The sequence below is a fragment of the Spea bombifrons genome, chromosome 4 (assembly GCF_027358695.1).
Source record: "Spea bombifrons isolate aSpeBom1 chromosome 4, aSpeBom1.2.pri, whole genome shotgun sequence".
Classification (NCBI taxonomy): Eukaryota; Metazoa; Chordata; class Amphibia; order Anura; family Pelobatidae; genus Spea; species Spea bombifrons.
The window spans coordinates 77,765,173-77,783,674 of record NC_071090.1 but is presented as its reverse complement, the minus strand read 5'-3'; the positions used below and the strand labels follow the sequence as shown (position 1 = coordinate 77,783,674).

Below are 18,502 nucleotides of genomic sequence, written 5' to 3'. Positions count from 1 at the left end.
AGTGTATGTTGAAAGGGGCAAGGGGCAAAGAAGGCCCATACAAGCGGTTTGAGGGCAATGATGGCACATACCAGTTGTGTGGTGTAAAGATGACACAGATAAGCTGTTTGGGGGCATGGACAACTTGGGGGCAAAGATGGCACAGATAAGCTGTTTGGGGGCACCGATAAGCTGGGGACAAAGATGACACAGACAGGCTCTTGGGGGGTTAGGATGGCACTGATAAGCTGCTTGGGGGCAAAGACACTCCAGCTGTTTGGGGCAAATGTGACAGTCACAAACTGTTTAAGGCAAAGGTGGCAATGTGGCATATGTTGCTTGGTGAGGTTGGTTTGCACCAGAGCCCTGTGGTTTCTAGTTACACCCCTGAAGATTGACATAAAATTCTTAACGGGATTTCAGGATTTTGCAGGTGTAATTTAAAGTGACTTTGTCACAAAAAAAGTGGCTGCATGCTGGTCCATTCAATATTCTCTTCAAAACAAATAGGACAGGCAAGAAAATATATTTTATTGAAAATATATTTAAAACGACCATCTGGGGTTTTAGAAATGTTAACTACATTAAGAAAGTTTATATTCTCTGTTTATTAAAGTTTATATTTGGTGTCAATAATCAATAATATTACATCTGATATGTCATTTAGTGCTTTAACCAGCCTGCTTCATATATATGTTTTCATAGTATAAAGTTATCCTCCTTTAGACCCAAATGTCTGTTTGGCTCAAGATGTTGGTGGGTATATGGGTGTCACAGTATGCTGCAGCCCTAAAATGCCACAGTAATGTAAATATAACAGAAATGTGTTTGTTCTAAATGTCTTATTAAATTACATACAGAGCTATAAATAGGTCAGAAGAAAGTCACATAAAATGTAAAGGCTCATCAAATAACATCATCCCCTAAAGCAAGTTTCACTCTTTGGTCATTTGAAATGCTGGAAGATGTCTTATTTTCATATTAAAGTTACAACTGCATACAGTAAGAATTGTTAAGATGACAAATTGTATAGGTAATTATACATCGCTTATCATTGCCAGTATTTCTTTATTTTATATCAAGTCCAATAAAATATTACATTTTTATTGATAGTACTTTCCAAACTGTTTTCTAAATTCTCTGGTACAGCACGGAAGAGGAAAGGAGAAGAATTTGAAAAAACACACTTTACAGGACAAAAAATACATTCCACAGAAAGTTTATTATGTTGGACCTTGATGTTCTAGATGTCAGCAGACGGATGAATTGATGTACTTGATTCTTTAATGAACTGTCAAAAACTATCCTGTCTATCTTTAATCCATACCTGAGATTGTGAGTAGCCTTCACCTGTGCTTGCAGATAATATACCCAGCAGTGAGGTGATGACTGCAGCTGCTATGGCTCTGCTATCTGTTTCTCTACACTGCCCAACCAAATGTCCTGTAAGACCTCGGAGACAAAGACATCATTCCTGAGATTTCAGAATTCATTCCTGGCTCCTGCAGTACCTTTCTGGTCTTTATAGCATGGCCTGCTCACTTTTGACTCATGTTGGGTCATGGAAAACCATGTTCTTGGTTGTTGCGTGTGTATCTTTGAAGAGTCTCAGGGTAAGCTAATTTCAAACGTTTCCAGGTGTACCTATAAACCAATTAAATAAAGATTTATCGTATTTAAGTGCATATTTGCGTATTTGACAAATTAAAAAGGCATCACATAATATAATTCCAAAATTGTCATACATTTGCGATTCACTAGTACTTTTTTAGATTGTCAAATGGATGCATTTAAATATAAATAAAGGTTTAATTTAATTGGTTTGTAGGCATACCTGGAAACTTTCTAAGTGAGCTGACCCTAAGACTCTTTAAACATTAATGGCCCATCAGTAGCTTTTATCGCAATGACACACTAATGATGCCAGCTAATAGCACTGCTTATGAAAACCATGATGTGCCAGTACTCAAATAAGGATTTCAACTGTGATGTGGTAGGGAAAAACACCAGCTGGAATGCTCCGATATCTTTAAATAGGAGTAGTGTGAGTACTGTGTGATTGGAACAAAAAACCATAAGACTCTGCTAGGCTGAAGCCCAATGCCTGGCTTGGTCCATATTGACAAGAGTTTTATATTATGCCGTGCACAGTTACACTTGAGATGAAAAGTGGCCCTGGTACCTTGAGCCGGTGGCCACTAAATGACATATTTCTCCTTTTGGCTAGATATATGCATTCACATGTTACATTTAAACTCTTGCTGCCTGCAGCTTCATTTGTCCAAAAGGTGGCCACTGCAGGACCTAGTCGGCCTCTGGAGCAGCAGTAAGTCAAATATGGAGCCCTGTGAGCAAGAGGGCCACTAGCCATTTGCACAGTGTGCAGATGGTCAGTCTTCGTCTGACAGCTTGGGTCTTGCATGGTTTGATTAGGTGAGCCTGAGGCCAGCTTGCCCACCTTACGTTGCCTCACATGCAACCCACAATTGATTTTGCTTTAAACAATGCTTACTTTTGCAATCAATTTTATATATATGATTATTTGATATTTTATTTGTATTACGTTTTAAATTAATTATATTATAGAGTTGTACATCATAGGGATAAAAGGAACCACAAATGCTTGTGCACTTTTTTTTCTTATACTTTGTATTTTAGGCCAATATTAGAACAACACATCATTGACGTATATCACATCAAAGTAAATGTGTAGTTCGCACATAATTTATTGGGGAGACATGAGCGTGTTCATTAAATAGTTTTAGAGTAAAGGATGGCACACCTGTCAGAGCATTGTGCTTGCTTTTGTGCGCTTATCATGGAACACGACACTTTTATGTGATTGATTGAAGTGTGGATTGAAAAGCGTGATTGATTGGCAAGAAGGATATTGAGTTTTTCAATGAGCCTGTCACATCCAACAAGTCCATGGTTTTTTATGTGCTGTTCAAAGGGCTCATGATATGAATGTTCGTGCTTGAAGTAGTACACCAGCGAGAGAGCTTGTCTCCCTTTGAAGACATCTCTCTTTATTTGACAGCAGATTTACAACAAACGTGTAATTTATAAGGAAAGCAGCCAACATAAGGGAATTGTCGTAATGTGTATTAATTATATCTTTGTTTTCAATCCATGGGTAGACCATGTCTCCCTTCTGATGCTAGTTAAATAAAAGGACTCAAAAATAAACCTACACAAAATGTGAGTAATAGTATAAGCCTTTACAGAGGTATTTGTTAAAACAGCTTATTAGTGTTTTAGTATTTTTGTTACTTCCTTTTCATGATGAGTCTGTTTTATAGGCAGTTGATGCGTGACAACAAAACTATCCCTATTCATATAATTAAAGTAGGCATTTTACCAAGTTTCACAGTGTGGTATGTTTTAAAGACAAAAGGCAATAATTCCGTTTAAGCTATCTCTTTTCCACTGCCAAAAATAACGATTCTGTGGTTCTTCACAAGTATTGTGATGTTTATGAGACACAATGGTACGTGGCATCACTATGCATGTGATATTTCAGAAAACACTGCATGCATTGTGACAATGGCAACCACCCATTTCTACCCATACTTTTTCACTAGTCTGTTCTCCCACAGGAGTTACTGTGGAAGCAGACAAAAAAGGCATTTCTTGTGGTAAGCATAACTGGTAAACCATATGGAACTTCCCTATTCTTGAGCGATGGCTCTTTAAAGAAGTGGTGCTAGCTGCGCTTTGAGGAATGGCTAGCTCCAGACAGCCTTAAGTGGGTAGGGAGTGGGAAGAATAGTGGGCCTGGAGAAAGAAGAAACTAACATAGAGACCCAGAGAAGCATTGCTTCACCCAGAGCTTTTTGGTCCATGTTTGGTCCTGTGGGTTCATTTTGCTAACTTGCGCCCAGCTCCAAAATGTAAAGATGACTTTAATTTAAAATTAAATTAAAACGGTACCAACTCTCATCTTTTACTTTAAAATGACATCAATTTAAGCCAATCACTGCCTGAATAAGGAAAAGAAATCAAAGGCTTGATTTACGAAACGCACTTAATTGAAACTAATTTTTCATTACATATATGTTAAAGAGCATATACATGTAGATTAACTTTAAGAGCAATTTAAGAAGGCTTTATGATATAAGCAAAAATAAATAAAATGAACTGAAAATACTTCACTGTTTCAGTAGATATTTGTTTTGAGACCAGCACAGCACAGTTTTGAGAGTCGTTGTTTTGATCGTTATTATGGACGTCGAAGCTCATCCACATGCTGTGCTCACTAGGATGCCGCAGTGATTAACAGACACGGTGCTGTTTTGGTGATGTACTGCCTATTGATGACCAGTTACTGTTCAATTTTAGAGGACGCAAGAAATCGACTCAGAGAGTCTCCTGAACAAATTGCTTCCTGGTTACAGCACAGAAAATGCAGATCCAAATTCCCAGTTATAGCTGAAAACAGATCATTTAAGGCAAGCGAAAAATGGAGAAGGCAGCGTCGGGTGGCTCTAGCTTTTTAGGGGCCCTAAATCAGAATATTTAAAGTGCAGCACATGTTTTTCTCAAGAAATCAGTATTGTGAGGTTTAGAAAAACAATACATCACAATTAAAATTATATTTTCTAGTTCTGTAATAAGAGAAATTGTATCTTTCTTGTAACAAGTGCACATAGATCACCTGCGACCTTATTGGTAGTAATTGCTACTGCACTTGGTACTCTGTTTATATATAACTTTAAATCTGGTTAAAACGGCTCTATGTTTTTGAGAATTATGTGGTGCTGTAAGTATCCCATTTCCATTATACAAAATCAAGGCGTTTATTTCATTTTGATCAATGCTTTGTTTAATTTATGTGGTATCCATAATTCCAAGTTTACTCCATTGATTACAGAGCCTTCTTAACAATGACGTATGCCCTCATTTTTTTAGATTTTTAATCTATTTCGAAAGTAAACCAATATGTATTCAGCAAATTCAGTCAAATAAAAAGATATCAGTATCAGATTTAATTTAAAGCATTGTGTACTTAAATGAGATATATTAAAAAGAAGCGAAAAAGAAAAAAATCCAATTAGATACAGATCTGTCCGGACTGCATTTTTTTCCCCCTGGTGGTTTTTAAATTGCTATTTTTTCAGCTATCTGTTGGTATTTCCTTTAGCTCAATGTCTTACTTTGCAGTTTAACATTTTTGGATATATTCAGTGTTCTTTTGTGTCTCGCTACTTACTTTGTGTATTTTAATGTGTTTGTTTACTAGTGGAAGATTAACATTTACTTCTTCTGCTCACTGTATTTATTATTCAGTAATCTATGTTGTCAACGGCAACTAGTCTCCTGGTTTAGAATCCTGAAGTTCCGTCTATCAACCTTGGCATTCTTGGAACCCTAGGCTTTTTGCTCCATCCTGACCTTGTTTACTTAAAAAGGAATCCATACAACTTTCTGTGGCCGGAAAAACTAAGGGGTTCAACACCGTACAATGGTTATTAAGGTGAAATATGGCTCCACCTTGGTATTCAGGACATTGTTTATCACTACACTATCTCTTCATAGTGTATCTGGGTATTTTGGCCTAGGTCAGAGCTCTTGAGTGCTATAGCGGGCCACCCAAATGGTACCATGTGTAGTGGAATAAAGTACTCTTCTTTCACAGATTTCAGTCATCACTATCCTTTGCCCTATAAAAAAGTGGTAGAAGTTTGCACATCCCCTCAGTTGGTCAACCACAAATTAGCCACCTATGCAAGGTACATGTGAGGATCTAAACAAGATAGGACATCTAACATGAAATATACTGCATTGTGAATCATTTCATTTTTAATAGGACCCTGTTTCAGTAGTGTTAATACAAACATGAGTTTCATTTATCCAATCATGGATAGCATGTGGAAATGTAATTGATAAATAGTCATATCCTAATAAAATATAAACACTAATGATAATAACAAATCAAAAAAGTTGTTTTATTTATTAACATTTTTGGATAAATAAGCGTACATAAGGACTTTCTCAGGGCTGTCTCCCCAGACGTCTCCTTATTCTGCTCCTACAGAGTAAAGTACCGGTGACCTGATACCTCAGGCATAATATGGAGCGTTCACTTGTATGTACCGTATGTTGGTTGTAGGTTTATATAATTTTAAGTGGATCCATTAAGGTTTTGTTTTATAAGTAGACAATACCTTTGATATTAGAACCTATATAACACATCTGAGTACTGCAAGTCAGTGTTCACTGGTTTTACTTACTATCAAGAGTTACTGGGATCCCCTGTCCCTGTTTCTCTTTGCTTGTCTCCTGGATCATAGACCTTCTGGCTTGTGTGCCCATTCTTGTTTGCCACTTTTAATACCCTAAGATTGTGTTGTTTGTAGCTCTTTGCCATTGTCCTGAACATTGCTCCCGTGGCTACCCATAGGTAAATCCTTACTACCCTCAGACCTACAGTATGTATCTAACTATTATGGCCTATGGGAATTCTAAATGTGTCCAACTTGCTACTCAAGTAATTCAAATATTATTAGCCTGCAATCCACAAAGCAAAAGTCTGAATTGTAATCCTTTGCCACACTTACATCCCATGGAAAGTCCTTTCAAAGCTCTAGTAAAGGTTATATCATATAAACACATGCTATATGGATATCTGTACGTTGCAGACCCTATAACAATGCACTGTGAATTTGAAAATAAACCCATCACTAGCTTTCACTAGAAATGTACATTTTCTGTCAAGTGACATTGAAGACATTGAGGTTATTACAGAAATGACACATTTTACATGGAAATTCAAAGAACTATATTTAATGTACCATTGAATAAAGCGTGGTTATTGCTTTGAATATGTATGCATACTCAAGTTCACTGGTTTTGTAAAAAGTGATCCCGGTTTATTTGCCTCAAGGAGATATGTGTATGTTTGAGGAGGATTTCCTCTTCAGGTTCATATAGTTTTAAAACTTTGATGCTGCACATTTTCCTTAAAATTCTGTAATGCTGGTACTAGGGTGACCACGTCAGCCATATTTTGCAGGACACATATAGTGTTTACATTTTTCTGACCAGCCCACATATTATTACATAGTATTGGGAATGTATAACTGACTTCCGCTTCCATGAGTCTATACATCCCACATACTGCAGGGCAGCACTTTATCTGTGCTGGTCATAACTATGAAAAACGTATATGTGTTTCAGAAAACATGGCGATGTGCTCACCCTGGCTGATACATAGTATAGAGGACTGGTAGAGTTCATAGGTGGAATTTCCATTATCCTTTCTGTGGTCCTGTGAAACGTGAAAAGGGTCTGCCTCCCTCTGCTCACAGCCTATCACAAAGCTGTCTCAAACACCAGTTAAACACCAATAGGACCGACTGGTTGGTGCATTTTGTATCTTTTAGCCGGTTAGTATGATCTGGCTATTGCCATTTTGCTGATTAGTACTGCACTCTCACTGAGACTCTGTGTTAGGTAATGGAACCCTTCTAATAAGCCCATTTTAAAGGGTCTAGGACTAAACCAATCTTATTATGTTTGACTCCTTGTGTATGACCTTAGCTTTCCTTTGTTGATGAACGTTCTACTGATGTTACACTTGGTGTTCAAGAACCTCTAACCTGCTAGGTGTCCTGTCTGTGTTTGTGGATTCTCAGCCAAGACAGAGTACCCAGAGCCTCAACAAAAGAGGGAAAGGGGGCTGTCATAGGTAACGTTGATCATCAATGCTTTTAAAACTGAGAAGTATAAGGGCCACGTACAACCATTGAAGGAATTACCTTTTAACGCCTAAAGCAAATTATTTACAGTAGAAATCATCATAGTATACGGCTGACTGATAAACTGGAATACGAGTTGGCAGAGCCACTTGAGATCTTTACATCCAGGTGTCTACAACAAAGAAGCAACAATACCATTTTATGTCAGATAAACAAAATGCCAAGTGTTAGATTGGCATAGAAACAGACGTGCGCAGTCAACACTGCCAATGGTCCCACTTAGAACATTGAAGGACGTTGGGTAGCAATAGCTTGGCAGGCAAAATAGTTAGCCATGCTTTAACTCAGCTGGCAGAAAGACCTCTCGTTTTTGTCTCTGAGGCTTCTTGCAGGATATGTCCCTGTTTAGTTCCAAATAATAATAAAAATATGTTTGACTGACCAGATGGCTCTTTCTCTTTTGCCTTTATTTCTGTGCTTTTATAGTTTGCCAGTTGCAGGAGTTTATTTTACTACCAAAGTAAAATAAAAGGGCTTTGTAGTTAAGCTCCAGTCTTTGACATGTTCATTGTGACCCTAATTTAAACCATTACTACATGAACGTGTAATAATCCATTTGACTGAGTCTTTGTGCACCACAGATTAAATAAAAAAAAAGCATTCCAATGTTGTGGCCAAAAAGCTAAAGATCCGCATGATTAAAAATCTGGCAACGCAAGTGTATACGGTAGCAACACAATATCCATATGGTTTGTGGATTTTGACTGGCAGATAAAGTCAGATAATGATTTATTATTCACAATGAATGGGACTGTTTTAAAAGGCCTACACAAACCAATTACCTGTTGTCGAAAATTAGTGGCATAGAATACTGTGTGTCATCGAACTGCATTTCCGTTGGTGCAGTAATTACATTGTTTAAGCTCATAAAAAATTACATTGTACAAGCTCATAAAAAAGTAAGGAGGCCTTCTCTACATATATATTTATGTCTTTCTCATTATTGAGTTTCACGTTAAGAATGTTGTTACTGGAATTGTGACGTATGGAAACTTTTAAATATGGAAACTTTGGGGCCAGATGCACTGCTGCCGTAATATTTTGCAGTATTGCCGTTCTGTCTGGAATGTGGCATTGGGTGTTTTGTAACATTTGACAGTGCTTGAAGGAAGTAGACTGCATCAATAATCATCTGTCTGGGAGCTTAACGTGGTGCAGTATACAACCAGGCATCGTTAACTGGTGGGGAGAGATGATGGGTGGAGGCATGGCAAATGCAGCTTGAGCCATCGTTTGAGCTACATGGGCCCTGTACGAAACAAAAAAGAAGGAAAAGACAGACAATGATGGCGAAAAGGAGAAATACTTTAACATATCTGTTTGCTGCTCGTTCATGCTTCTTATGGCCACGTGGATGCATTTCCTCTGTACTTGTGGTTCCATATAGGCTGTAAGCCTTCTACTTCATTAATGTCAGGCCGAGAACAGATGATAGATGGTGTTTTCAGCCAATTAAGGGCCCTTGAAAGAGCAAAGAGGCCGAGCCCTTGGCTTGGCTGGGCCCCTCTGCTTGGCCAGGCCCCTGTGCTTGGTGAGGGCCAGTAAACCAGCACTAGTTGTACCCCCCTGATTTTCTTTTCCAGTTAGATTATTATGGGTACTATTTTTATTTTTAATATAATGCCAACAATTTCTGTAATGCTTTATAAAGTACATATAACATAAGGTATGCAAATTGAAAAAAAAACCTGTGAAAGACAAAAAAAGGTTAGGTTTTAAGCGTCATTTTTGTTCGTTACAGTAGATTTACTGGCCTGTGTAATGCATTCTTACTAACCATGATGGTTACACAACTCCCCCCATTCTTCCATTAAAACCTCCTAACATCTATACTCTGTTACTGCAAAAGGTGGCATGAAGCAAATTATACTTCATTTATAACTTTTCTTTGCAAAGATGACTACACAAATGAACTTGATACATTAGCAAGAGGCGCTTTTTATAATGCCTTCAGCATAGATGAAACCTTTGACACTGCACTCTTTTATTACAGTTCAAAAGTGATAGGATTTGGTAGTTACAAATGAATTGTTGCGCATGGATATGATTGGCTGACTGCCACATGGTTAATATCAGGCTGTAAAAATATAAAGATAAAATTCTGTAAAAAGAGGAAAAAGGTTCTTCTTCATAAATGTCATAAAGGAGGAGCAAATCATTTTTATGAGAAAATATGTTTTTTCATATAGTCTCAAGTGAAGTTTAGAAGTAGCTAGGCTTCTGTGGTCCACCTTCTTTATTTTCATTTGGAGAGCCCTATCTGTAAAAAGATATTAATATGGTGGTAGAAGAATAGAGAAGATCCTTAGATCTCCCAGGGAAAGCTTGTTGCAGCTGTAAATCCAATCACTTTGTACCACGTACTTTGGGGTAGACTATCTGGAAGAGGGTAAACATCCCACCACCTGCATTCATTCAAGAATCCAGATTTTCCCCAGGGCTGCTCCCTGTTGCTTTGGAAATTGATTGTGGATACCTGTGGGCAGGAATACAAAGCAGGCTAAGGCTTGGTTCTGGAGGTTGATTATTTTCTTCTACGAGGGCTGAGGGAGAAGCTGTTGGGTTGCACTACAGAGTATTTGAAGTTAAGAAGAAGAATTTTGATAGTAGTGTGTTATTTTATCAGAAGCTAGGATGGTAAAGTTTGCTACTTCAAGAGAAAAACTAAAGTTAACTTACTTTAAAGGGCCAATGGGTAACATAAAAACAAAAGCATATTTACACCTCTGGATGCAGTTGAGTTTTAGTATATAAATAATGTTATGTTGAATGGCATCACTACTTGTAGTCAGGGTACAAAAAGACATGAATCATTTGTAAGGCATTAAATATTAAACATTAACCAGTATTAACATTGAACATCATAAACAGCGTCTGCAAGGCATTGAAGCAGTTTCTTAAAGGTATGTGCATTAGTTGAGTCTGCAGACATTTGAAACACATTTTCCCGCCGCAGAACTTGGCTCCCAATGCATTGAATGATAAGTATATTATAGAACCTTTGCAAATCAGGCTTTGGTTAGAGCACAAGTGCCAAGGCTTCTTGGCAAACACGACCATTATGGAATCCGCTGTTAATTATCACCAAACATGCTCAAGGTTCCATATCACTGAGTAAAATATACATCACAAAACTATCGCACAACATTTAAATACCGAAACATATTTGCGACCAAGCAGACCAATAGAGGTAAGTAGTATTACTGTAACACACTTGGAACTCTATTAAGAAAATGTTATACTGGCGACTGACAACCACAAAGCTTGAACATTTACTTTTTTTGTCTAGATATTCTAAACATGTAAACAATAATTAAAATCATTTTTTTTACAAATTACATTGGATGCATTTTGTACATTGTATTTGACCTTATGTTATACATTACCATATGACATATGCAAAGTCTCAGGGTTTTGAATGCTCAGACTCTGTAGGGAAAATGTACAGACATTGTGTACTTTAAGTTTCCTTGTAATAAAAAAAGAAATCCTAAAGTAATACTATACCAGACTAATAGAAACCATTTCTGGCCATCTCGCTATTTGAGAGAAAAACATTATGACATTTTGTACTGTACTGTTAGAGAACATATATGCAAACTGGTACCACATGAAATATTGTAATTCTTTTATTTCTAAAATATTTTACAGAATATTGCCATTAAGTTGATCAAAACCAGATGCAAAGCCCATTAATACTTTCTAAATCCCAAATAGTGTGATACTCTAGCAGACACCGCTCAGGTCACATCTGAAGCCTTATACTGAATGGCAATTTAGGAGTTTTGATCCATTAAAGTAATGTATTTCAATTTAAAAAGTTTTTGTAAGAACGTGTAGTCTACAAGACATAGAAAAGCTCTTATTCCGGATTTTGGTGTTCTATCTAGTTTTTAAATGCATTTAGAAGTCTAAGATAGAAATGCAAAAAGATTATAAATTTACCACAGAATATAATACAGCCTGGTTGGTATTGTGGGTTCAATGCAGTCTACCTGATATTTTCATTACATCTAAAGTGAGATAAAAGTAAAAAAACCCACAAAAATCTATCTGTAACATATATTTTAGAGTGTTCACTTTCTATAACCACACTGTCGTGATTAACGCTTGATGAATTGCATTCTTTTCTTTTATTGTATTTAATCAAACACAAGGTCATTAATATTTGTGGTGTTACTTGGTTAATCCCATGTTCCACATATCTGTGCAAGTTTCATAGAGACCTCTACAAAGCACCTTAACCAGGGACTGATTTACGTTTCCAAAGCACCTATGCTTCAAAATAATAAAATAAAACTAATAAAAACGAGGTACCGACTCAATATTGTCTATAACATAATTCATATGGGTATTAACGATCTCTTTTCTCTTTTTGATTGTTGTGTGAGAAGTGCTGTAATATGATTGATGGGTTGTTTCCTGCATTTATTCTTATTGTGTGCCTTTTTATTTACAGATAACCTTCTTTATGCTGCTCTCTGCTGTATGCGTCATGCTCAACTTGGCTGGCTCAATTCTTTCTTGCCAAAATGCCCAGCTAGTCAGTTCCCTTGAAGGCTGTCAGCTGGTAAGTACCTGCAATGTACACCCATATCGGTCATAATATTGAAAATGATTAATGTTAGTTAATCCTTAAGGTGGGAAATGTGTACTACAGTAATGTGGGGCTTGTTTAGAGTATGAGAAGCCTGGTGCGCGCGAAACTATATGTTCTATGCTGCATGTAGACTCATCCTCCAACAACCAAGGGTTGAATACATTTGAAACCTTGTTACTGGCAGTAAGAAACATATGCGCAAAAATACACAGAATTTGATGGCAGATAAAAACTATTCGGTCGATCTAGTCTGCCTATTTTTCCTGATGTAAAGACGCAGACCATAATCTTAGTCTTTAGTCTAATGTCTATTCCATGTCTATCCCATGCATGTTTAAATTCCCTCACTTCTTTATATTACATCTGAGTACAATGAAATCTATCCGATGCGACAGCAGCATAGATAAAGAAACAAAGACAAAAAAAATCATTAGGTATTAAATAATTATCAGTTATTATTGTATAAACTATGTTTAGCAGTCTAAATTTTTTAAATTTTTTAGCTTTTGGAAAACTACACCAATCGTAAGGATCTGTTTTTCATCCTTGAAAATACATTATGAGAGAGATGCCGTTTTAAAATTGTATCTTATTGCTATCATTATAGAGAGCATTTTTTAGTTTAAGATGCCCCAGTACATAAATTATTGACCAGTGCCTGGTTCTGACTTTGATTCAATGGACTGAATGCCTAATGTGTCATCTAGAGAGGAGATCATTACCTTGGCCCTTTTATATTCCACCATCTCCCTGTATTTCTGAGTCAAATTTAATTTAATTCTAAGGTAAACTACTCATCAAAAAATATATATGAGATAATTTATTACACTCCATTTGAATACCCGTTGCAACTCAAGCAACTCAATTCTGTTTTCTTAACATCTCTACTGGCAATGTGACCATGATGTCTCTGTTTTAGGGTAAAATACGTTGATTAAAACATCTGTCCCCTTATTCACTTCTCCCAGGAATTTCCCCCCGAAACCATCTTAATTCTAAAAGCTTATATTTTTGCTTTCGATGCTATTAAAGGCAATTACCACACTTACTGTCATTATTGCCATCAATATAATATTGACTGAACCCAGCACAAGAAAGTGCTCCCATTGTTTTTAGTGTTTTTGCTTTTTTTTGCCAGTGAGGGGCTGCTTAAAGCAGCCAAACCTCAACAGCAAAGAGGGCATAAATTTTTTTAGTATCCATTCTTCATTGGTGGGGCTATATGGGACCCCAGTCTATCCCTTTAAAAGAACATCAATGCTATTAAATGTGATACAAATTATTTAAGATACGTCTCAGATAGGGTCGCGTCGAGGCACGGGGTGCATTGCGCCCAGGAGCCAAGGAAAAGAGGAGAGAGTCGCTGAAAACTATTTCAAAAGTGCAACCTGGGTGCTGGTCAAGTCCTGTGAGTGCAACCTGGGTGCTGGGAAAGTCCTGTGAGTGCAACCTGGGTGCTGGGAAAGTCCTGTGAGTGCAACCTGGGTGCTGGGAAAGTCCTGTGAGTGCAACCTGGGGGCTGGGAATATGTGGGTCAATGAATGCTAATGTGCATTTTTCACTTGATCACACTTTGATAGTTTTCTGTTAGTTTTTTATCTAAAATTGTTAACACCATAAAAATTGAACTTGTAGATTGAACTGGTCACTTTATATATTTTAACTGGCCCTTCATAATGTATAATTATTGGACACGTTTTACCTACAGCTTCTTGGTGTAAAAGCTAGGAAAGCTTGCACCAATACCCCAGCACATATAATTAAAAAAGTGATAGTAATATACTGATGTAATATCAGGATATGCCACACCACTGTATGTGTCTATCTTGCTATAATGATAAGAGATACCTTACCACTCTCAGCGTTGGGATTACTATATAATAATAGGAGTTATACTATTGTGGTTGTGATGGAAATTGTGGTATACCACTTTTAGGCTCAGTATATATATATTGATGGGAGTTATACTGTACCACCGTCAGGCTCAGTATATATATATTGACAGGAGTTATGCTGTATCACCCGCAAAATATCATGTAAAATGTGAATAAATCACTGGGTTTGGGAAAATTTGTTTTACTCTCCAGTTCCAATATAATGTGTGTGGTTTGTTAAAGGGAGGAGTTAGCAATATTGTCACACCCACCTGGGGGCTCCAAAAAAAGTCACCCAGTGTCAGTGACCCTAGGCTCCACCCTGGTCTCAAACAAAACACATTTATTTGTGATTACAATTGCTTTAATATGCATGCAATCCCCCCCCCACCACCACCACCAAATACAATGTATTTGTTCTACTCATTTTCCAGCAACTTGGAATTCTATAAGTAACGCATTAAAGAAGTATGGCCGGATCTCATTTCCAAACTCTATCACCAAAACTGTGACCCGACCCATAATTAGTTTGCATATTCAAGGAAGGTAGCTCAAATATTTAAAAATTTCACCAGCTTTCTGAAATAACGTTAAAGGTCACAAAGGATGAGAAAATTATGATAACTCAGTATAATAAGCCATTCTTGTACATAAAGTATAATATCATCTGGCAATGGCATTGGCACACTCACCCCATCAATGCATCTTCTCCATAGTCTTTAAATACTAAAATGGATCATATTAACCTTTTTTAAAACTGCGTAGCTGGTGTATATGCAAATCTTGATTAGGTACTATATTCCTTAATTTGGCTTACTACCACTAGAATTTGTAAAAAGGTTAGCACATCTATTTCCAATTTCTCTTAATTTATATAAAAATGTTAAGTTTGACGTAGTGGGTCTAAAAGCCGCTTAAAAATTTTATCCTCAAAAGGATCTCTGAAACGTCGAGTGGACATGTATAAGGAGTTTTCCAGTTCACCATTTTGAATTATAGTTCAGTGTTATTGTATGTATGCATAATTGTATATTTTTATTTATTCAGCACTATCAGATGTAAATAGTGCTTTACAGTTTATAAGATAATAAAGGTGAGGTACAATTAATGCTGTTTTATGGTATAATAGTCACAATGAGATTTTGATTCATACCATAGGTACAAAGATATAAAAGGTGGTCCTGTTTCAATAGAGTTATTCTTAACTGGGGAGGCTTATGAGACAATGCCGAATTCAGGACAGCAATGAATGTAATGTAGCCTTGGAGTATATATATTCTATAAGCCTTCTTAATCAAATATGCCATGTTTTGTAATTATACGACTTAGACTGGAGGGACACTTAGAGGATCTGGACACAAATTTTAGCAGAAGCATCGGTAAATTAGAAGCAGAGGACAGCTGCAATAGTATCAGTACTTGTACAGATACAGAATCCCACCAATGCTGCACCATCTGTGTTTTCTTCCAGTGATAAACTCACCTATGATCCTAAAAGTAATATTTCCATATCCATATTTATGTTCATTTCTGCATAAATGTCTATATATTTTTCATTCGTGCTAACAGATCTACTTAAAGCTTTACAGCATAACAAAGAGGATACACAATAAATACAGTTGAATAATAAGCACAGTGGTCAGACAATAGGTATGAATATATTAGGAAGGGATGTACCAGCCCCCAAAGAGCTTGCATTCTAAGTCATAGTTGGTGAACATACGATTACAATGAGCAGGAGGAGGCAAGTGTATTTTTCAAGAATTCTGATGGATGTTAAATTAGGGTTTTGTTATTTACTGTGGTTCTAAAATACAATGGTGTTTTTTTAGTTTGCTTTTGAAGTTGTGGAGAGTTGACCCTTGTCCGGTGTCTGGGGAATTGTGGAAATATTTAGCAGCATGGGAGAATGCCTTTAGTTGAGATGGTGAAGCAACTGTTGAAGTAACAGAGAGATGCCAAGGGTATGCAGCTATATGCCAGGATATCAGAGATGTGATAAAGGTTGGGAATGAGAAATGGAATCTTGATTGGATTTTGAAGGTGATGTGTTTTATAGAAAGTCTTGGTATGTTGGTGTAGAGAGAAATGTTTTCCTGAAGGAAATAAATATTCTTCTGGTCTAAAATATATTTTTGAGGAGAGTTAAGGGAAACAGGAAGATCAGTAAGTATGTGTTTTAGAATGAGGTGTGTGTGTGTGTGTGTGCAAGTCTTGGAACATAAACATTGACTTTTTTGCACAAATGTCATGTGCCACTGTATTACGTCTGTGTTTATAATGTATAATTTATTGTGTTTAATAGATAGCTTATTGGTTTTAATAGTAAAACAATCTCTATCAGTATCCAGAAGAGAATCGGTTAACTGCAGCTCAAGAGAACATCCTTTGGGTACAGAGTTGTTACGTTTCACTATGTGGTCAGAAAATTCTGTCCACCAGACAAATGAGAGAAGAGACCTTGGGACCTCGCTGTCTCTCTCAAAATATATTTATAACACATTGCCAAAATACCAGCATTTTTTATATTTGAAGCCATTTAAAATGTAGGGCACTCATCTCTACTACATCTATTTCTTGTATTTCTTTAATACATACTTTTGCTTGTGCCTTGTTGGGTCTACAACTAAAGGCATTCTTTGTTATTTGTACAACTGGTAATTTCTTTTCACAGTAATATAAAAGTTGTCAAAAACAATGCTGATGCATACATCCATTTTAATTCAAGTTAGCAAGTGGAACTTCTATGTTAAATTGGAAACACAAATTGTAAATTGAGCTGATATTAACTACTGTGCATATAACATACTTCATTATATTGCCTGCATCAGCGGAGCTAGGGAGGAGAGGAGGATACCGGGACAGGTGTCCCATTTCTGGCTCCCATAACAAATGAAAGCACCAGTTTGCATACTGTAAACTGCACTGGGGTCCATGCACTAATTTGCATTGAGCTTGCTCTATTTTGGACCTAAGTAATCAATAAAGTTGGCTAATACATAAAAGTACCAGTATGACGTCATTTTTTGACATTACTGAAAAATCTAATCCTCCCAGCCTCCTCATCCCATAGAAACCCTATGCAGGGAGCCCAAAGGTGCCATATTTTGGCCTAATGCTATATGTCCAGAAGGAGAGGCAGATCAGGCTTCCTGGCGTTCCTCTGCTTCAGGAGTGGGTTCACATCAGATCCAGTGAGAGAGTTTAAGCATGCATGGGATAGGAACAATGCTTTACTAAACAAAAGAAACTTCTAATGACAGATAGCATTTGAGGTTGGCCAGGTGGCCTTATTTGTTGACAGATTCTGTGTTTTTACTTTTCTGTATTCAAGTACTTTACAGTTATTACCATCATTTTATTCTTGAATAATAGGAGTGATTTTTTTTTTACTTGGTCCAGTGAGCAGGGTAATGAGTTGTAATTAAACTGTAATTATACACGGGATTGCACTCCAGGAAACAACTCAGAGTCCAAGCAATATAAGGTAGTAAAATAGTATTGATGATAATTTGTGCACAGCTTTACACTGCACAGACTCTTGCTTACAAGCATGCCCACAGGGCCTGCGCCGGGATTACTAGATGTAAATAGTACCCTAGGCAAAATGCTTTTACAGCATCCCTTACTCCTGGAAATAACCTCAGGGCAACGCCCCTTACCAGTTAAGAGCCCAGGTTTTCTGATCTGACCAATATGTCAGGTCCTAATAAAGCAAACAGGGGATATGAATTCTTAGGTGGTATAAATTTCAATTTCTAAGATGTCATGACTCAAGGATGCATGTGTGTGTCTTATGGTTACCATATTCCATCTTTCCCTCGCTTAGAAGCTGAGATGGATAACTGCTATTCCATCTAACCGATCTATACATAGTGTTTCATTGTCAAAACTCATTGACTCAATTTATTATTTAAAGTTCTGGCTTCTGGACTTTGAAATTGGATTGTATTTCGTCTATTACCCCCCCTCTATTCTTCCTCTACTGACTTTGAGACAGACTTTTCTACTAGTGTCTTTATAAAGACTACAACTCTATGTTTAGGATGCTTTATCATGCTTACCTCAAGCCAAGGGCATAACCTGACAAGAATTCAATGATACTTGCCCTGGTCAAAATGATACTGAAACACTAACTGCATTCCCCTATTACTTATAGAAGTGTATATAAACCATGTTTCATTGGGAGACATCAGAAGAGTGTTGGACTCATGGCTATAACATCTGCAATACATGGCTATATGCTGTCAGTATATAAGACCCCATCTGGCAATAAAAGGGTTGAGACA

General features: G+C 37.0%; 1 protein-coding gene across 1 annotated transcript in view; it reads left to right on the top strand.

Moving 5' to 3' along the window:
* Nucleotides 1-18,502, top strand: part of ENTREP2 (endosomal transmembrane epsin interactor 2) — a 284,256-nt gene that overhangs the window by 158,473 nt on the left and 107,281 nt on the right. The window contains exon 3 of the mRNA XM_053464225.1: nt 12,199-12,309. Within this exon, the coding sequence (XP_053320200.1) occupies nt 12,199-12,309 (111 nt within the window). The remainder of the gene's footprint in view (nt 1-12,198; nt 12,310-18,502) is intronic.